This window comes from Hyperolius riggenbachi, chromosome 1, assembly GCF_040937935.1.
Source record: "Hyperolius riggenbachi isolate aHypRig1 chromosome 1, aHypRig1.pri, whole genome shotgun sequence".
Taxonomy (NCBI): Eukaryota; Metazoa; Chordata; class Amphibia; order Anura; family Hyperoliidae; genus Hyperolius; species Hyperolius riggenbachi.
This window is the reverse complement of record NC_090646.1, coordinates 518916279-518938435: the sequence shown is the minus strand read 5'-3', so window position 1 is coordinate 518938435 and position 22157 is coordinate 518916279. Positions and strand designations below refer to the sequence as shown.

General features: G+C 44.1%; 1 protein-coding gene across 1 annotated transcript in view; it reads right to left on the bottom strand.

Annotated features, from left to right (window-relative positions):
• Positions 1–22157, bottom strand: part of ANAPC5 (anaphase promoting complex subunit 5) — a 54821-nt gene that overhangs the window by 2149 nt on the left and 30515 nt on the right. The window contains exons 9-16 of the mRNA XM_068245127.1: positions 14416–14508; positions 13994–14175; positions 12402–12537; positions 10984–11058; positions 8691–8812; positions 7377–7484; positions 4051–4198; positions 59–221 (exon numbers count right to left, since the gene is read on the bottom strand). Coding sequence (XP_068101228.1) covers positions 59–221; positions 4051–4198; positions 7377–7484; positions 8691–8812; positions 10984–11058; positions 12402–12537; positions 13994–14175; positions 14416–14508 — 1027 coding nt within the window. The remainder of the gene's footprint in view (positions 1–58; positions 222–4050; positions 4199–7376; positions 7485–8690; positions 8813–10983; positions 11059–12401; positions 12538–13993; positions 14176–14415; positions 14509–22157) is intronic.

Below are 22157 nucleotides of genomic sequence, written 5' to 3'. Positions count from 1 at the left end.
TCCAGCAACACACACTAGTATTTCCATATGTGAAAGGTTTGTAAGACTTAGGACTTACCTTCAGTTTTCTTCTGGGGATTGTAGGCTGCAGCTGATGCTACCTGACACTTTGCAACAAGGAACATAGCTCTGCCCTTATCCAGTACTGCTCCATGAGCCAGAATGGGCTCTATTGCCATGTGCAGAATATTCAGCGCTTGCTCTGGGATTCCAAGCATCAGCTAGAAAAGCAAATGTTTTGCGCTTATTAGATTAGTTTATACAGCTTACATAGTTCGCTATGGTCACAGTAACATCACAAGGCTGATAGAAGCTCACCTGACAGACTCTTTTCAAATTAGCAGTTTTGAAGCACATCTCGCCCTGATGAGCAAGATTAACTTCCTAAGGCCTCAAACACCCTTTTGTGCTTTATGTGCAATTTTTTTAAAGGACACCTTAAATAACTTTTTTTAACAAAAAGTTTCACTTACATGGGGATTCTGCCAGCCCCCTGCAGCTGCCCTGTGCACGTGTCGTCACTCCTCGATGCTCCAGTCAGCTGTGGCAAAGTTTCATTACTGCCAACTTGTAAGTCGATGGCCACCGTGTGTCTCTGGCTGCGTGCGTCCTTGTTCGCGCTCCCATCGCCAGGAGCGTCCTGTGCAGTACAAGGTTTTTTTGTACTGCGCCTGCGCAGGTCGCTCTGGTGACAGGAATGCTGACAGGCGCAGTGGCCATCGACTGGCAGAACCGAAACTGAGCCGTTACTCTGAGTGTCAAACAACTGCATCCAGTATAGATTAATAGAAACTGCTACCATAACAGCAAAGAGAAAAGCAAACAGTACATACCATCACACAAAACCCACATCTGCAATGAGCTCACATAAGACACTTAAGCCCGCACATATCGTAGATTAAAGTCTCTGAGGTGGCTGGTAACAACTGCCTCTGCCGATAACCAGACGTGTGTACAGTAGCCCTTGACCGCCCAGCGATCCACCAGGCAAATCAACTCGGCCGAGCAATGGCCGACAGCTTTGTTCTTGCCACTCATCCCACGAAGTCACATCTGCGCAGCTCCCCGTATAGCAACAGAACACATCGCTTGCCTGCAGAGCAACTACCCAACTGTACAGTCTCGGCCCAGCAATGTCCCCTGAAGTCCTGATCCCCGTGGGGCGACATCAATCTCACATGTGCAAAGAAGTTAAACAGGCACCAGGAACAGACCCCTATGGAGTATCTACTTAACACCCCCACAATACACTACATGTATCAGCGCTGCTTTATAAATACAATAAATAATAATAATAATAATAATAATAATAATAATAATAATAATAATAATAATGTATTCAGGTTAGGAATGGTTTTGTCCAAGTCTTCTACCGAGATACCCCAAACCTCCAGAAATGTATTGGGCTCTTTTTGAAGGTACCCTAAGAGAACAACTGATTTACTTGCCATTTTAAAGAGAATCTGTATTGTTAAAATCGCACAAAAGTAAACATACCAGTGCGTTAGATGACATCTCCTATTACCCTCTGTCACAATTTCGCCCCTCCTCGCCGCATTAAAAGTGGTTAAAAACAGTTTTAAAAAGTTTGTTTATAAACAAACAAAATGGCCACCAAAACAGGAAGTAGGTTGATGTACAGTATGTCCACACATAGAAAATACATCCATACACAAGCAGGCTGTATACAGCCTTCCTTTTGAATCTCAAGAGATCATTTGTGTGTTTCTTTCCCCCCTGAGGGGGGAGTGCATAGCAGAACCACAACACTGAAGAACTTGGCAGCCTTCCAGACACAGGCTGACAAGTCTGACAAGGGAAAGATACATTGATTTATTACAGAGACTGTGATAGTAGAAAGTGCTGCAGTAAGCCAGAACACATTAGAATAGCTTTTGGAACTTGTAGGATGATAAAAAACAGGATGCAATTTTTGTTACGGAGTCTCTTTAAGGGGCGTTTTAAAAAAAATAAAAAAATATTCCCCTGGGGGTACTCACCTCGGGAAGGGAAAGCCTCTGGATCCTATTGAGGCTTGCCTCGTCCTCCTCTGTCCCATGGTGGTCTTGCTAGAGGTCCACGAGCAGCAGCAATGTATATAATTACCTTACCGGCTCCAGCGCAGCATCGGCTCGGATATAGGCAGAAATAGCCGATCCCAGTCAGGTCTGCTCTACTGCGCAGGCGCACCTATGCGGTAGGTGTGCTAGGCCCCACTGACTTGCATAGCCGTTGCGTTGCCCTGCGATAAAGCATGGAAGCACAACACAAGTGTAAAAGGGGTCTGAAAGTAGTGAACACTATTGAAGATAATAAAGTTTTCAGTCATTCTAATCGCTATTTTACAAATATCACTACTGGACCTAAGTCATTACAATAATGGGCTCTAGGCCACTTTCACAACCCCCCCCTCCTCCCCCACTGCCCATCACCGCGCGTGCGCGCGCACACACACACACACACACACACACACACACACACACACACACACACACACACACACACACACACACACACACACACACACACACACACACACACACACACACACACACACACACACACACACACACACACACACGGCTGACCCCCCCCCCCCCCCCCCCCCCATCCTCCTCCAAGGTCCACCCATGTGCTGAGCAAGCGTGGTACGCAAAACCACGGACACAGACAGCTGGAGGACGATGCAGCAACACTGTTTTATTAGGTAGGATGATCTCCACGGATCTATGGCAATTGTGATCATCTAAAGAACCCTCCCTGCAGCTTCTTTCCGGGTTGCTCGGAGTCGCTATCCCTGCACAGATGTCGTCACGGGTGCTCGCGTCCTACATTGACCGGGATCACCCTGCGCATGCCCATTTCGTCATGATGACGTCATGCGCAGGGCGCTCCCAGCCGCGAGCAGCTAGGCCCACATCTGCGCAGTGATAGGGACTCCCGGCAACCTAGAAGAAGCTACAGGTGCCTGATTCCCACATTTCTCCCACCCTTTTCACCTCTGGTAGCCTTTAAATTATCAATACTAATTGTTCGCCAGTTTCCTGTGATCACTACTTTAATATCACAATTGCCATAGATCAGTAGAGATCATGATACTTATAAAGTATTTGTAAAAGGGCAGATAGAATGACTGAAAACTTTATTATCTTCAATAGTGTTCACTACTTTCAGACCCCTTTTACACTTGCATTGAAAGTGCGTGTTGTGCTTCCATGCTTTATAGCAATGGCAATGCAAGTCAGTGGGGCCTAGCACACCTACCACGTTGCCTCGAAATTTAAAAATTACCTTAGGACTTCCACAGTGATGGAAGTCATTGGAGTCAATGGGCGATGCAGGAATTTTATTGACTGGAGCGGGGTGCGACACGGCAGGCATGCATGGACCAACAGGAATCTCAGTGAGGTACTTCCTGCTCAACAGTGGGGGGCTATGCATATGACCCTGTCAGCGCACTCTGCCGCAGGGTCATATGCCTTAATATTGCGTTGCAGTGAGGGCATAGCATCCCCACTGAAATGCAAAAATTAGATGTATATGCCTCAAAGTGCAGAACAGTGATATTTCAGTCAAACACCCTTTCCCAATGAAAATGTACACTGTAAGGACCTCATTCTCCATGCCAGTTAATGGACATGGGAGAATAAGGCCACTCCCACACAGTCTCTCTATATAACAGCTGTAATTGGAAGGTGAGAGATGAGGTAGTCATTATGGAAAATGGATATTGCAAGTCTCTCCCCATCACATCACATTGGGTTTTGGAAGACAAAGACTTGGGGTATCAGGAAAGGACACTAGGGCTTTGCTGGAACATTTAGATTTTACTCACTATAGGTTCTTTTTCAATTGTGTAAGTAGAGGACAAATTATAAAGTAGACCAGAGACAAATGTTAAAGCAGTTTGATGGAAAAACAGACAAATTGTGCAAATCTTATGTGGAATGGTGTATCTGAGAATGCATTTTGTGTAGAGGAACAGTGTATTTTTATCTGTCTGAAATTATTTAAAAAAACAAACAAACCAGAGGTGTGAGTGTTTCTCACCTGAGAGAAAGCCAGATTGAGCACAGTCTCAGAAGCCAGATACTGGAGGTGGTATTCCCTGGATAGAGCTAGAGCTTGTAGCAGTACAGGCAGTGCCACAGGGTGACAGGAAGATCTCCAGTACAGCTCTGCTAGGGACAGAAGCACTCTGCAAACACAATGATAAACAATGTCATTCTTGTTGCTGGGACACAGGGGCATTATATGTTGAAACATCATATTGTAAATAACCATAACAGGTGAGTGAAAACAAGTTGGAAGCAGTCTAGACAAGCACATAAACTAGCCAGAAATCTGATAGCAGTGGGATGGTGTAGGCATTTTTTTTTTTTATTTAAAAAAGGCCTTTCTATAACATGCAGTCTTCTGCAAATAAATTCTGCAGTGGCCTGGACACATTTGTTGGTGCCCCTAGAAAAGATCGTAATCTGGATTAAGGGCTAGTTCGCATTTGGGCGCATTTCTGCAATCAGCAAAGTGCTGTGCCAATGTATTTAAATAAACGTATTCACACTGCAGCACTGCGATACGTGTAAAACCGCAAATGCGTTTCTCGTTGCCCAACCAAAATTGTCCAATCACTGGGTGGTTTTGTATTGAGACTGGAAGTGTGAACTAGCACTAAAGTGATTTTTGAATATAGTACTTTCCTTGAATTGGTATCATACATGCCACCAGTTGTGCAGATTTGTATGTGGATAGAGAACTGGTTCAGAGACCAAAGGTGCAGTTTGCTGGTAAACAGAACATACTCAAAATGGAGAACTGTTAGCAGAGGGCTTCCTCAAGGGTCCCATGGTTTTCCAACTATTTATTAATGATCTAGTGAATAGAATACGGAGCAATGTTGCCATCTTTGGAGATTATACAAAATTATGAAGAATCATCAATACTAAGCAGGATAATGACATTTTACAACAGGGTATTGACAAGATTGCTATATGAGCAGGCATTAGCAGATTAAATTTAAAGAACAACTGCAGTGAGAAGAATATGGAGGCTGTCATATTTATTTCCTTTTAAACAATACCAGTTGTCTGGCAGCCCTGCTGATGTATTTGGCTGCAGTAGTATCTAATTAACACCAGAAACAAGCATGCAAGCATGCAGCTAATCTTGTCAGATCTGACAATAATGTCAGAAACATCTGATCTGCTGCATGCTTGTTCAGGGTCTATGTCTAAAAGTATTAGAGTCAAAGGATTAGCAGGGTAGCCAGGCAACTGGTATTGTTTGACTAGATGCCACCAATGGGCGTGGCCACGGCAGCAGCCCCAGGACCGCCCAACGCCGACCGGCATTAAGTCCTGGGGCGGGGATTTGCAGGAGATTGCGTGCATCTCCGCGTGGATGACGGAGCTCCGCTCCGCCATCAGTCTCCCAGCAGCGATCGCAGCTAAGGGGACTGTTAAACGGCAAAACCACCATCTATTTACACAGTACAGCGCTGCAATCTACTGGGACACAGGAGAACAATCAGCTCTCATTGGCTGAAGCCTATGACAGCCGATCGCTGTCATAGGCTGGCGGGAGGAGGGAGGGGGGATAAAAAAAAAAAAAAATTAACAAAAATAGGCATAATAATTTAAAAAATATTGACAAAAAATAAACAAACATGGGGGGAGCAATGAAAGCCACCAACAGAGAGCTCTATTGGTGGGCAGAAAAGGGGGGGGGGGGAATCACTTGTGTGCTAAGTTGTATGGCCCTGCAGCAAGGCCTTAAAGCTGCAGTAGCCTATTTTGTTAAAAATGGCCTGGTCTATAGGGGGGGGGGGGTGTTAAGCCCATGGTAATCAAGTGGGTAAAAAAAAAATGGCAGCCTCCATAACCCTCTTATTACAGTTGTCCTTTAGTGTTGACTGTTTCAGACTGACTGATCATCAGTGCATGGCATGGATTAATATGGCTCTATGGGGTAGGACTTGAAACACCCAGAGTTACAAGTGGGGGGATACCTACGTTAGTATCTGGAAGCTTCTGGATGGTCCAGAGGCTTTGTGGATCCTGTTGGAGCCCAACATTCCAGTGCATGCCCTTCATCTCCTTACCCCACTCTCGGGCCTGGACAAACAAATCCAAGCTTTGCACATGTGAGTAAGGTTCTCACATCCCCAGTAGAATGAAGCTGCTCATACACACAGCTTTCTTCCTCCATGCACGAGTGCTTTGTTCTATTGAGTTCATCCACAGCTGAGCTCGTAGCCAGAACAAACCTATTTGACAAGCTTTTGTCAAATAAGTATAGAGGGATTCTGCGCTAGAACACTGGGCTGTAGGAGGATTGTGGAAGCCCCCCGGAGCCTTCCCACTACAGAGCTAAAGTGGAGGGAGAAGAAACGTTTTTCATACATACCTGGGGCTTCCTCCAGCCCCCTCTGTGCAGATCGCTCCCTCGCCGCGGTCCAAAGCCTCCTAGATTCCCCGGTAGCAGCCCTGTTCTTCCGAGGCTAGTCAGCGCAGTGCGGCCAAGCGCGCTTCCCCGTCTCGCCAGAGCAGAGACAAGGTCCTCCAGCACCCAAGGCTGAGACACCAAAGTGCGCCCCTCCATCCCTCCACCCCAGCCGTCACACACTGATTGCTATTAGACTAGGAGGCACCCCAGGGCCCCCAACACCTTAATATCTAGTTATCTGGCTTGCAGTCACTTCCATCTATCTCCTTTTCTTATTTCTTTCTGTTTCAAACACAATTAGGAATGACAGCTGAATGAATTGTGCGCCCCCTCCTACACTGCGCCCTGAGGCTGGAGCCTCTCCAGCCTATGCCTCGGCCCGGCCCTGCGTCTCGCTCCCTTGGCTGTGAGCATTCTGTGCATGCACACTGCGCTGACTGGCCGCGGTGAACAAGGTTGCTACCTAGGAGACTTTGGACCGCGGCGAGGGAGCAATCTGCATGGAGGGGGGCTGGAGGAAGCCCCAGGCATGTATGTATGTATGTGTGTGTGTGTGTGTGTGTGTGTGTGTGTGTGTGTGTGTGTGTGTGTGTGTGTGTGTGTGTGTGTGTGTGTGTGTGTGTGTGTGTGTGTGTGTGTGTGTGTGTGTGTGTGTGTGTGTGTGTGTGTGTGTGTGTGTGTGTGTGTGTGTGTGTGTGTGTGTGTGTGTGTGTGTGTGTGTGTGTGTGTGTGTGTGTGTGTGTGTGTGTGTGTGTGTGTGTAAAACAAAAAACTTTTCTTCCCCCTGTCTCAGGTTCACTTCAAAAATCTAATTTTTTTTTTTTTTTAAATCACTTTAAATGTTCTTTAAAAGGAGAGATATTTTGCCAACAGATCTCAGGACATCCTGGTAGCAGCTCAACATAGTAAAAGTGACAGCGACTTCTACTTACCTTATAACCATCTCTATGTTCCTCACTTTCTGGCAGTGAGTCAGAAGCACCTGCAGAAGCTTATGAGCTTCAGCCGTTTGATTTTGTGCTTTGAGAACAACAGCTTTCCTGCAGAAAAACAAAAACACTATTTTACTATTTTTATTGAGAGGTTTCTCACATACTATACAGCATACAATATGTGTCTGAGGTAAATAACGTCTAGGGCAATGCATTGGATACACAAACAGGAGACGCGGCACCACATTTTAGTATTATAGTAGCTTCGGAGCTGAAGTGGTATTCCTATGACAATTTCAGAATAGTTTAGATTTTGCATAGATTGGGAGATTTAGCCGATCTTTAGTGCAGAATATGCAGAGATCATACCTGAAATAGCATCCTGTGGAGTGCAATGATGTGTTAACGCACCATCTCTCAGGAGCAAGCTTCCAAACCACGGCTGTGGAGTCAGTACAAAAATCATCCGACTCAGACTCCTCAGTTTATGAAACCACCGACTCCAGGTACCAAAATTTGCTCCGATAGACTCCTCGACTCCTTAGTCTAATTTTTACAAAGGCTATGGATTTGGTTCAAAAATCATCTGACTCCTCAGTTTATTGAAACCACCTACTGACTCCAGGTACCCACAATTTCTCGACTCCTCGAATCCGACTGCACAGCCCTGATCCAAACGTCAACAAAGCAGTGACTCTCCACCGTCTGCAGCCATCTCTTCTTGTCACTTGCGCATGATTTTTTTTTCTTTATTTGCCTCCCCACCAGGTCTGCTTTCTAGTTTTATTCTTGATTTGTTGTTCGTTTTTACGTCACTTTTGTACCCTCTGGATACATTTGGATTGGTCAGTACAGTGCAGCTTTTTTATGTGATTGGATACTGACTGAAACGGCACTGTAGATAGCTCTGTTTGTTTACTTGTATTTCTGGATATAGCTTGATAAAGAAAGGATGCCCTTTGGAAATGTCATCTGAGGATTATTCCAGGCATTTACATTTGTAATTAAAGAGAGCTGTACTCATATGTATGAGCCTTTTAAGATATTGAAACACACTTTGACCTGCAGACAGTGCTGGGTCAATACTGTGTTGGTGCTGAATATGCAGGCAGAAGCTAGACAATGCTATACACATGAATGTCAGTATTCAGGCACAGATTAGTGAAATTATTGACTGGAAGCTTGGCTGGTGGAAAACAACTGAAGCTTTGTAATATTACATTTTATTAAAAAGGTACAATAGAGAAGCAGTAATAAAAATAACTGTTCATTTTCAGTGTGAGGCAGGGTAAGAAAAGACTGCTGACTGCATACCTGTATAACCCCTCCACACTATCCAGGGCAGTAATGCCTGTCACAAGTGATTCAGTCAGATGATACTTCCCATCATTCATTGCTCGGTCAAACTGGATTTTCTGATCAAACAACATCCAAAGCTGAAAGAAAACACGGCCACAAATGATCAAGCCAATAGATCTAATGTACTCTGATGCACTCTTGTAATGGTGGAGGTATTTTTAAAGGATAGGGTGAAGTCCACTGCCAGCAAGAGAGTACTTGAGGCTCCTTTACACTAGCCAAGATTGATCTGAGTACTTACAGAGACCACAAGGTCAAGGCAAGTTCTGAAATTACTGAAGATAATGAGGGGACTGATTATAATCAAAGTGCATCTCCTATTACAAAAATGTAGTAACCAAAAAAAGATGCTGAACTCAGACCAGTATGGAGCGTACTATGGGTTAAGTATTAGAAAGTAGCAGGAGAAAAAGAGAATGCCCATAAAACAGCACCACTCACTGTTTTAAAAATTATCAACAATAATTAATTGTATAAATTTGCATTCCATATGAAAACTTCAGGATGAAACCCTTAAAGCGAATCCGAGATGAAAAACTAACTATAACGAGTAACTTGGCTATATATCTTATCTAAAGTTTAGATAGTTTACACAGCAAATCTAGCTGCAAACAGCTTTAATAGAAAATTATTATTTCGTCCTGTGATACAATGAGGGCAGTCATGTTGTTTGTAAACATTACACAGAGGCAGGCTTATCTGTATCTTGAGCACTCAGCCTGCGAAAAAAAAACACGAATCCCCCCTCCTCCCCTGAAATCGATGGCTAGTAACACCTCCTCCTCATGCCCAGACTGAGCTCCCATGAGCCCTTGCTACTGCCAAAGCTCTCTGAAAACCTGTGGGCGTGGTTTATTTAGTTTATAGGGAATTAGAGTATTAAAACAAAAACAAAAAAAGTATTTGGCTTGAGGAATGCCCTAGAAACAATAGGAAAGGAACACAATTATGCAATGAGTAAAAGTTCACCTCGGATCCACTTTAAAAACAAACCTCAGACACTTGACACTATTGTATGTACAGTATATAGGTGAATTGCACAACTGAACCCGGGATTACACTGACACGCTAGCTTAATTTGATAGTTGTGGAGGTGATTGATTCATGGGATATCAGGTATACTGAATACAGATTTATTTCTTCTATATTTCATGATTATAATATATGGATCAGTGTCTGAGGTTTGTTTTTAATGTTTTTATCCTGAAGTTTTCATATGGAATGCAGATTTAGACAATAAAGTATTGTTGATGTGGTTTAAAACAGTGAGTGGTGCTTTTTTATGTGCAATCCCTTTTTTTCTGCTACTTCCCATCACAGAAATAGGACGGTATTGCCTTTCCCTACGGTCAGGATGTAACCTGCTTATTAGATATTGTTCCCGATTACATCCTGTAATTTTGATACACAATCTGCTGTTAGGCCACATTTATATCTAAAAACGAAAAAAAGCAAACGCAAGCGTATTGCATTTTTGTGCGTGTTTTTTCTTCTCCTCCCGGCACTCTGTTGTTTTAAAAAGCGCTTTTCTAAGAGCATTTTTAAAACCGTTTTTTTAATTCACTCCCTGACGCAAGTCAGGAAATGAACTCTTTCACCCGGAAAATAATAAATACAATGTATTCTCAAAAATGCAAACGCAATCAATGCACAAAGCGATTTTGTGAGCGTTTTGGGTTTTTCCTATACCTTTAATTATAGCAAAAATGCCTCAAAAATGGTCCAGGCACCGCTTTGCTGGGCGGATCAGAAACGAACCGCTCAGATGTGAACTCTCTCAAAGGGAATCATTGCACAAGCGTTTTGTGGGCGATTTTAAAAATCGCCTGCGCTTGAAAAAAAGGTGGAAATCACCACTAGTGTGAACGGCCCCTAACTGTGTCCCCTTCTCCTGCAGGACTCCATGATTCCATGCTTCGTAGCCTGTGCATCACAGCAATGCAGCTCCGGTCTCAACTCTGCGCGTTACTTTTGCTGAAACAATTCTCACTACTCATCACTAGAGATGGTCAACGTCATACAACTACCGTAATCTTGTTCAATATTGTGCAAATTTCATGCAAATCGTATGCAGCTTGTAACTGGGACAATTAAAACAGCAGGGGCATCTGACTGACCCAAACTGAAGCTGAATACAATACTGTTTTTTCCCTAATCACGTAATGTTATCCATTACTCAGGAATAGGGGAAGGAAAAAGAAACAAACAACAAAAAAACAACCCCTGTGAACCATCAGAGCTTGCTCACCTTTGCATGTTGGGAACCAGGTGGGAACCTCTCCTTTAAATGTTTCAGTATCTCAGAAGCAGCAGAAAAACAGCCCTGCAAATTAAACAACAAAAAGCAAAGTGAACCCGAGGTGGATTTTATAGAACAAATGGGACACAGGGGCATGTTCCCTTCTCAGTCACAGACGTGTGTCATGTCAGCGCTGCTCTCTGTCCCCCCTGCTCTCCGCTCCCCCCCCCCCCCCCCCCGAAATTACCGACAAGCTGTCGGCAGCTTAAACCAGGAAAGGGCATCAGTTTCAGGAAAGCCACTCCTGCATAACGCCCACTCCTGCACTAGTAACACCACTTTCTGACCTCTCTGTGCACCTCTGGTGATAGGAATGCTCTTTCCTCCCCTCTCTGTGCTCCACTCTGGTGATGGGAATGCTCTTTCCTCCCCTCTCTGTGCTCCACTCTGGTGATAGGAACGCCCCTTCCTGACCCTTCTGTGCTCCACTCTGGTGATAGGAACGCCCCTTCCTGACCCTTCTGTGCTCCACTCTGGTGATAGGAACGCCCCTTCCTGACCCTTCTGTGCTCCACTCTGGTGATAGGAACGCCCCTTCCTCCCCTCTCTGTGCTCCACTCTGGGGATAGGAACGCCCCTTCCTCCCCTCTCTGTGCTCCACTCTGGTGCAAATTCTGGTTCCTGTTGAACTTGATATATATATATATATATATATATATATATATATATATATATATATATACCGTATATTCCGGCGTATAAGACGACTGGGTGTATAAGACGACCCCCCAAGTTTTCCAGTTAAAATATAGTTTGGGATACATTCGCCGTATAAGACTACCCCTCGTCCAACGCACACCAAATTAAAATTAAAATAAAAAAAATCATGTATTGTTGCTGTGTATGAACAGATACTGGTGCTGTACTGTATGTGTTACCCAGTATATAACAGTATATAGTCACTTGACTTGTTGCATTGGTCAACTCACCTTAAGTAGACTGACCGCTCTCCTTGTCTACCTGTTTATCAGAGCGGTATGGAAGAATAGATTGAGCTCCCTCAGCAGGGAGATCTGAGAGGCGGTAACAGGATAGGGGGTATCACCCGGCGTATAAGACGACCCCCAACTTTTCAGAAGATTTTCAAGGGTTAAAAAGTAGTCTTATACGCAGGAATATACAGTATATATATATATATATATATATATATATATATAGATAGATAGATAGATAGATAGATAGATAGATAGATAGATAGATAGATAGATAGATAGATAGATAGATAGATAGATAGATAGATAGAGATATATAGATAGAGATATATAGATATTTATTTATATTATTTTTCTTCCCCTTTCTTTATAAAGCAGGACCTACAGACTACAGGCAACTTCTACCCCTCGTTTAGGTTGAAGCCTTTATCTCACCTGCTCGGCATGGAGTTCCGCTAGATGGCAGAGCACCACAGCGAATGGCTCTGTGTTGTTCTGCTGCACATTCACATTAACAGCATCCAAGCTGTTCATAGTAAGCAGCATCTGTGCCTGCTGCAAAGCCATGGTGCTGTAACACAGAGGTACACAATTACAGGACAAATCCACCCACTTGGTAGTGAGGGTGAGGGTGAAGGCTAGTGCAGATATGGGTAACATACAGTATATGCTTGTAAGACAGCAACCACTGGATCCACGATCGTAAAGAGACTGTGCCCTGTGGCTTATAAGCCTACATGCTGCACTTGGGAGTCTGTAGCTTCCAGGTGGTGTAATCAAATGACCCCTTTAGTAGTAGGTGGTCAATTGACTAAATGGAGCATTCCACAAAGGAAGTGCAGCAAAACCACCTGGAGACCATGTTTTCGAGCAATTAGATCCAATGTCTGTCGCTTGATAGGTATGTATGTTACACATACATGCACTCCCTGTCACCGATGATACTGAATGGCAGTGAGTTGAGTTCTCCTTTATGTCATCAAATGTTTACAAAAATGGTCATCTAAACAGCAAATATTCAAAATCACTTCTCAAACACACAAACTGTAACAAAGCAACACAAAAAAAATAGTTGAAAGTAAACCGAAGGCAAACTCTCTGCAGATCCGACCACACATTGAGAGTATAGAAAGCTGTACTTTTATTATGTGAACCTACACACTTGGCAATTGCCGAGTGGTTTCAGATATTTTTACATCCTAGCTGTGGTCTTCTCTGGAAGATAATGTATGCAATCACAATATGACGACAGGTTCAGCGAATGCAAAACTGCAGACAGCGTTGGGTTTGTGCGGAAGGTATGTCCAACACTGTAGATGCTGTGGGCCGCACTCGCCGGGACTGGGGGGGGGGGGGGGGGGGGGGGATGAAGCCGTGTCTTCAAACTTCCCCCAAGCGGAAATGACGTCATTGTGATACTCGCCGTTTTGACAAATCTGAAATTGTGATCTTTGTGATCGCGATTTCGGTTTAAATTAGATCTATTGTTCAGGCCTATAATGAAGCCTAAACCCTTGTACACATGTACAAGGACTGTTGCCCAGCTGGGTTCAGGACTCGATCCATTGTTGCTACGGAGGGGGGGGGGGGGGGGAAAGGGTCAATGTGTGCCACAGGACAGGTAACAGCATAGCTTTTGGCGGCCTGGGTCAGTGGGAAAACAATGCACTTGGCTATTGGGGGGGGGGGGGGGGGGGTAGGTGTTTGGTGTGTTTCGAGTGGTAGAACCGATCTTTGTCAAGTGATTATTATTATTCATAGCACATTATTTGTATAGAAATGTGCTATGACAAAGGATTAGGTATGAGCACGTCAATTTGTATGGGACTCATGTTTTTGATTTGAAGGCACACAGCCGTGCAGGTGATTTGTATTTCGTCACTTTAGGCAACATATGGGAGTACCGGTTCACATCTGAGGCAGTCTTTATTGGCATGCCTGACAGAGTTTAATTCAGCATGTGTATATAGCTTAATACGTCTCTCTGAATGCCGGAAATAAAATATAATGCTGTAATGAAGACATACCTTTGACCATACAGCCTCCACACGGCAGTCTTTTGTGCAAGGCTGATGTCAATTAGGTCAGACAGGCTGTGCTTCCAGTGAAGGAGGTCAGAGTCTTTCAGGGCATCCATCAATTTATCTGCAGTCTTGCCAGCAAGAGCTCTTTGCTGAACTAAAGACTGTATGCCAAGAGAGGCCAGATACTTGAAAGACAGAGAATGGGTTCATGAACATATACTGTGCACAAAACAGACATTATTTCACCACCAACAACAAGCCTGACTCTAAAACCTTTGTTCTCAAGACAGCTGCCAAACATAAAAGACAGTTAAATCAACTTTCAGGTTTCCAATGCTCCAAGCTTCTATATCATATGGTGCTGAAAATAAAACACGACAAAAAAAAAAACAACCCAGTAAAAAAAAAAGTATCGAGTCACTTACTGGGAGTCCAAAGTGTACAGCTTTCTTTATAGAGTGCTCCAGCAAGACACTGGTGTCCTCTCCCTTTTTATTCTTTAGGATGTACAGCCAAATCTGAAATAATCACACATGTGAAATAAGATGAACCAATCACGATTCAGTGAAAAAGAAACAAAAAGTAAAAGGTGAAAAAACATAATTTTGTATCCTCTGGATGGTGCCTCCCTCAAACCCACCGCTGCTGGCCGGGACTCTCTTCTGGTTCGCGGCTGTGCTCCCATTCTTGTATGAAGTGGTCCATACTGTGCTTGGGTGACAGAGAGGCTTTAGATTACTGTGCAGGAGTGGCTGTACTGGTCCATGTACAGCAGCGGTGGGGTCGAGGAGGAAATGGGAAGCCTCTGGATTATCCAGAGGGTTCTCCCTACCTAGGGTTCAACTAATTTTTCCAGCAATAACAATTGTGCAATGGTCAAAAAAAATAAATAAATAAAATAAATCGCTTTATTTTAGGGTGTGTTAAAAAAAAAACTAAAAAAAAAAAAACACACCTGTGAAGTTTCCTCACCAGGAGCTGTATGACTTTATGCTATGCAGCCACAATTGGACTATCAGATGCTTGCGTCCATAGGCAGATGTACAGGTGTTGCTAATAAAAATAAATAAAGCCCACGTGGCAACTCAGATGTGAACCACCTGTAAGTAAACTTTATGGTGGCAGCACAAACATAGCTACTCAATAAAAATACAGATGTTCTCCTAACCTATAAAGAGACTAAACATTAACTGGACACTATAAAATCCAAGATTGCTACAATTCTCAGGAGTTAGACCAGTACTGTAGGTCTTGGACACACCAAGGGAGCATAAAAAATAAATAAATACTGCTCTCAGAGGGGCGTAGCTCTGAATGTGCAGTGCTGCGTGATATGTTGGCATTTTATAAATACAAGAATAATAATAATAATGATAATAATAATAACAACAGAGAAGCAGCAGTATTTCAATAAAGGAGGTGAGAGGAAAGTTGGAGGACAGGTTAAGTTTGTCCCTTAAGCAGGGGCGTTTCTAGGGTCCTTGGAGATCGGGGGCACCTGTGGGCACCAGGTGGGAAGGTATATGCGGCGCGGAAGGTATATGCGGGGGGGGGGGGGGGGGGGGGGGCTAATGGGCGTGGCCATGAGGTGAGTGGGCGTGGCCATGGGTGGGGCCAAATGTACATGAACTTAGCAGCGGTGTAAGCTGCAGATAACGGGCCTGCCCATCAAAATATTGGATGGAGCCCCCTGTCCTTTATTTAGATAATTTACAATCAGTATAGGCATAGATCAAAGATGTATACGCACATACAATTTTGATTGGTCAATCACTGACCCCCCAATTTTACCAGCCCCGTGCAGTAAGTGGGCCAACAGACAATTAATTTTATGAACAGAGCTAAAATTAGCTAATCAAAATTGTATGTGTGTACCAGGCTTTACAGCTGGTACACACATCCCTGCTACTTTCCCTGCTACTGAAAGTAGCAGGGATCAGCATACAATATAGCTGGTTTACAATCAGTAAAGGCACAGAGTAACACCTTACACTGTACACACTGTAGGTAAATCAGCACACAGTGCAGGCACTAGAGAACAGCGTATACTGTACATACTGTAGGCAGCAGAATTCAGCACACTGCAGCTAGCGTGCCAAAAATATGAGGATCACGTTGTGCGGCGTGCTTATCGCGCTGCACCGAAAAATGGGTGGGCCATGGACCAGAATATAGGTGTGGTAACGGGTGGAGACAAATTTACATGAACCTAGCAATGGAGGGACATTAGATTATGACAGTGGTGGCGAACCTTTTGGAGGCCGAGTGCCCAAACTGCAACCCAAAAGTCACTTCTCTATCGCAAAGTGGCAACAGCAATTTAAACTAAATACTGTACAAACGTTTTAACTCATACATGAACATTATGGAAAATCCAAGTTGAAAATAAACTGTGAAGATAAACAATTTCATCCATCCTACTCCTGAAAAATGTATTCAATTTTTTAGAACCTCCCAGTTTTATTTTCTGTTTTAAAAAGCTAAAAAAGTAGGTTTAATGCTATTGTCTCATATGATAAGGATTCAGCTTTTCCCATAGTCTCGCAGTTAGCAATCATGTGACCCCCAACAAGACAAATTCAGCAATCATGAGGCCCCCAACAAATCATGAGGCCCCCAACAAGACAAATTCAGCAATCATGAGGCCCCCAACAAGACAAATTCAGTAATCTTGAGGCCCCCAACAAATCATAAGGCTCCCAAAAAGACAAATTCAGCAGTCATGAGGCACATAAATAGACAGCATTTCACATAAATAGGCAGAATGCCCCCTTAATATGGTAGCCCCCCAAGTTAGGTAGTGAGTGACAGGGACCCCCAGGTTAGCTAGTGAGTGACAGGCGCCTCCAGTTAGGTAGTGAGTGACAGGGACCCCAAAAGTGAGTGACAGGGAGCCCCTTTAGGTAGTGAGTAAGTGCCAGGGAGCCCCTTTAAGTAGTGAGTAAGTGCCAGGGAGCCCCTTTAGGCAGTGAGTGAGTGCCAGGGAGCCCCTTCAGGCAGTGAGTGAGTGCCAGGGAGCCCCTTCAGGCAGTGAGTGAGTGCCAGGGAGCCCCTTCAGGCAGTGAGTGAGTGCCAGGGAGCGCCTTTAGGTAGTGAGTGAGTGCCAGGGAGCGCCTTTAGGTAGTGAGTGAGTGCCAGGGAGCGCCTTTAGGCAGTGAGTGAGTGCCAGGGAGCCCCTTTAGGTAGTGAGTGAGTGCCAGGGAGCCCCTTTAGGCAGTGAGTGAGTGACAGGGAGGCCCCTTTAGGTAGTGAGTGGCAGGGAGTCCCTTTAGGTAGTGAGTGAGTGACAGGGAGGCCCCTTTAGGCAGTGAGTGAGTGACGGAGGCCCCTTTAGGGAGTGAGTGACAGGGAGTCCCTTTAGGAAGTGAGTGAGTGACAGGGAGGCCCGCCGCTCCCCCCTCACCTGGCAGTATATTCAGACCTCAGGATCAGCGGCGACCCGACCAGTACTAGCGGGCGCCGGACGCACCCGCTCGATATGCGGAAGTGATGTCACTTCCGCATATCAGTGCAGGCGCTGGGTCCTAGCGCCCGCACGATTGGTCGCCGGCTCGCCGCCTGATCCTGAGGTCTGAGTGACGTGGCGGCGGCGGCTGGAGGGAGCCGCTGACAGAGCGGGGCAGCGGCGGCCAGGAGATCCGTGGCACCTCAGGACAGATTGGGGGCACGTGCCCCCCCAAAATAGGGCTAGCGACGCCCCTGCCCTTAAGTTAAACCATAATTTGAGCACTATTTGAGCCTAGAAAGCCATGTTAGTTGGGATTGGTCTGTGTTCTGTAGGAAACCACAGTACTGCTCGCGGATCAAGACTGGAGAGGGAGGTCTCCAATTCAACCCATTGTTTATCTGTCCTATCCTGGAACCAGTTCAGTATATGAGTGAAAAGGATGGCCCGATAGTAAGCTTTGATATCAGGGAGGCCCATGCCTCCATGTGATTTGGGCCTGGTAAGAAGTTTAAATTTGGTCCTATGTGGTCTGTGGTGCCAAACAAACTTTAGGAGGAGGGATTGAATTTTATTTATGTACTTTATGGGAACAACAATTGGGATCGCCTGCATAATGTATAGAAGTTTTGGGAGTATGTCCATTTTTATGATATTAATTCGACTGGACCACGGTAAGTGAAGAGAATTCCAATTCTCAAGATCTTTTGTAATATTAGAAATCAGAGGAGGGAAATTTAAAGAGAAGAGAGCAGCAGGATCGGAGATAATATACGCTCCTAGGTACTTTATTTTATGTCTGCCATCAAAAGGAGAAAGAGCGCTGTAATTATGTCATAAGGGATTGTGGGAGTTTGACATTTAATATTTGTTTTAGTTATGTTGATCTTAAAGTTGCTTACATCTCCAAAGTGATCTAGTTCTTTAAGTAGATTTGGAAATGCTATGAGAGGATTAGAAATGTAAATCAGGAGGTCGTCTGCAAATAACATTAGTTTAAAATGTTTATCCCCCTTTGAGATTCCCTGGATAGCTGGGTTTTGCCACTGCTAGGTGCTCCATGCACAATACATACAACAAATGGGGAGAGAGGGCACCCCTGACGTGTTCCATTTGTTATAGTGAAGGCGTCCAACAGGGTTTCATTTATTTTGAGGTCAATATTAATTACAGAAATGGGGCGGTAACTAGCACAACAGTTGGGGTCCCTGTCGGGTTTGGGGATGACCGTGATGTGGGCCATGGATGTTTGTGGGGTAAAAGTGCACTTGTCGTCGATTGAGTTAAAGGATTGGAGGAGTAGGGGGGCTAATGACGAGCAAAAACGTTTATAGAACGGACCAGATAGGCCGTCTGGACCTGGGCTTTTACCGTTCTTCAGAGCTTTAATACAGGCAGTGAGTTCAAAGTCCGAAAAGTCAGAATCAAAGTCTTTGGCCTCTTCTTGCGAAATGGTGGGCAGTTTGGTTGAGTTTATATATGTGGATATTTTATTTCTAAGTTTGGAAATAGTCATGCCGTGGAATTTCCGCCCCCCCCAGGTTGTAAAGTGAAGAGTAATATTTATTGAATTCGTGGGCGATTTCTGAGGTTTTACATTTTGTGTGACACTAGGAGTCCTTGATAGAGAAGATGTTAATGGGGTTAAGCCGTGGATGTATATGGCACGCCAGTAGGGTGCCACATTTGCCCCTCTGATGGAAAATGCTCTGAAACCGTTCTCAAGCCAGTAATGTTTTCTCATCTAGTAATAATAATAGAGATTGCCTGACATTTGAGAGCTCTAATTCAAGAGTGTGATTGTACGAAGGTCTTAGGAGCATTCTCCAAATTGTTTATTTTGGAAAGGAGTTCAGTGATCTGTAACTCTCCTTCACTCTTCAATCTTGCCCCATGAGAGATAAAACCTCCTCTCAAGACACATTTAAGCGCCACCCATTTTATTGTCGGGGAAGTGTCATCTTGGGCATGATCCTGCATAAATTGATCAATTGTGGTCTTGATTGCGTCTGCACATTGGGGATCTTTCAAGAGGTTTTCATTAAGCCTCCACTGCATGGAAGGAACAGAAAACCGGGGCATGATCAGACCACAGTCTGCTGCCAATTGAGGCCTGTAAATTTAGATCAAGTATAGATTGAGATACATAAATATAGTCTATGCGACTAAATGTCTTATAAACTGAAGAAAAAAAAGGTGTAGTCACGTGCCCCCGAGTTCAAAGTTCTCCACGCGTCTACCAATCGCATAGAGGCCAATTTAGCATGGATTTTTCATAAAATAGTTTTAGGCAAACTAGATCTTTGAGTCGAGGAGTCCAACCCAGGATTCATGCAGAGATTAAAATCTCCCCCAATACCAAGTCTCCTTCAGCAAAGGCTGAAAGTTTGGCGAGGTAAGTAAGGAGGGCATTGCCCTGATTTTGGTTGGGGAGGTACAAATTGGCCAGAGTATATTTACGTGTATTCAGCTGGACCACAAGAAAAACATATCTTCCATGTGGATTCAGCTGTTCTTTTAAGACTGTTAAATTGAGATGTTTATGCAGGCCAATGGATACCCCCTTAGATTTATTTATTGAATTAGAGCTGTGAAACCATCTATTATAGTATCTAGATTTAATAATTGGAATCTCATTGGTTTTAAAATTGGTTTCCTGTAAAAAAAACCTATTGAAACTTTTTGCTTATGTAGGTGGTATAAAATTTGAGACCGTTTGGTAGGGGCGTTGAGGCCCTTGACATTAAAGGGAAGGTTCAGGGAAACCTTTAAAAAAATAAAAATCCATATCCACTTACCTGGGGCTTCCTCCAGCCCGTGGCAGGCAGGAGGTGCCCTCGCCGCCGCTCCAGGGGCTTCCGGTCGTCTTCGGTGGCCGACCCGACCTGGCCAGGCCGGCTGCCAGGTCGGGCTCTTCTGCGCTCCAAGGACGGGCTCTTCTGCGTCCCACGCGGGCGCGCTGACGTCATCGGACGTCCTCCGGGCTTTACTGCGCAGGCGCAGAACTACTTTAAATGATGCCATTTGACAAGTAGCCATTTTTATAATGGGGTGTGATGGAGTTTATTGTCATGTAAATAGGATTGCAGAGGGAAGGTGGGTGAAGGCCTGGGGGTCTCAAGCAAACAACGCATCCAGAAGAAAGGATAGAAAAAGAGAAAGTGATAGGGGAAAGAAAGACAGAGAGAACCCAAAAGGCCAGCTTTATAAGAAAGCTGACAGAGTAGTACATTGTGAGTTGAAGAAACACTCTGAAAGTACCTCAGAGGCACTATCCAGGAGGGTGATTCGGTGGGGAGTAGAAACCATTTCAGTCTCCATGAGTCCCCACCGAATCCCAACCCCGAATCAGAATATGTTAATTGTGTATAACAGCTGGAGAATACAATCAAACATAGCGAAGGTCAAGCTATAAAAAACAATAACTGTAGATCCTAAATGAATTCAGTCAACATGTAACCAATAACAACCCAACTAAACAGAATTGCAACATGGGACACCTGCATAAATATGTTGTTATAGACTAACACGAAAAGAGAGGGGTGTCATCTGGTAACGGATGAGTGCAAATGGTATCAAGGAGTTTACTTAAAGTGGACCCAAATTAAAAATACAAGATTTCCGAAATAAAATCTATTTTCTAAATTATAATGATAAATAGCAGCATTTGTTCAGCTGAATGATTTTGGAGGAACCCCTCCCTTCCTTTCATATTGCCGGGATTTTTCCAGCAAACTGGTGGAGCAGATGAAAATCAAAAACAAAACACAGGCTGCTACTGATGATGTCACAGGGGAGGTGATCTCAGCTTGTGTGAGATTTCACATAGACGATGCCCATGTGAGGGAGGGTAGCTGATGACAAACACACCCATGATCTAAAACTCCTAAGCACAGAAGTAATGGCTGCCACCTGTATAACCCAAGTTATGAAAAGAGAATGCATGCACTGAAATGCTCATAGGCTTAAAGGAGTGTTTATTTATCTATGTGTCAGAGTGGTGCAACTAAATATTTTGAATTAAAAAAAATGTTTGGTTTGGGTCCGCTTTAATGCCCATGGGATAAGGTTTTTATTACCATGTGGCTATTAGGGAATGGTAATAGATGTATAAGAATTGAGGGCAATCTGACTGCTACTTAGGGTTAGTCTTCTATTAATGTAAGGTTGTCCCATGGAGCAATCATTCATACTAATCTCTTACGGCTAAGTAATATGAACATTGTCTATTATTAAATTGCTAATACAACTTAACAAAAATAAATCTTTAGATGCCTATCTAGAAGCACTAGCTAGATCCACGGATCTCACAGGTGTCTGCATAACATATATTTGGTGAACTGTCAGTCATGTCTGACCACTGTAAAGGATGTGGAAACTCTGGGTTGGATCTTACTTACGCAGCCAAGTGAATGGTATAAAAAACCCCGCGAAGGAGCCAGGAAAAGGGGGTATCATACCGTTCCAACCGTATAGCCATAAGGTGAGTTATAGATCCCACACAAAAGGCAGAGTCAGAAGACTCAGGATGCGTGATAGTGGTCTATTTGCTCTCTGGATTACTCGATTTTCTCAGATACAGGGGAGAGAGCAAAACCAGCGAGTGAGACCTCTTGAGAAAGTCAGTTGGTAAATGCAATATTGTACATCCATAAAACAGAACAAGTTCAATCTGGGAAAAAAATAAAATGTGATCAGGATATGCAATGATCCAAAAAGTTA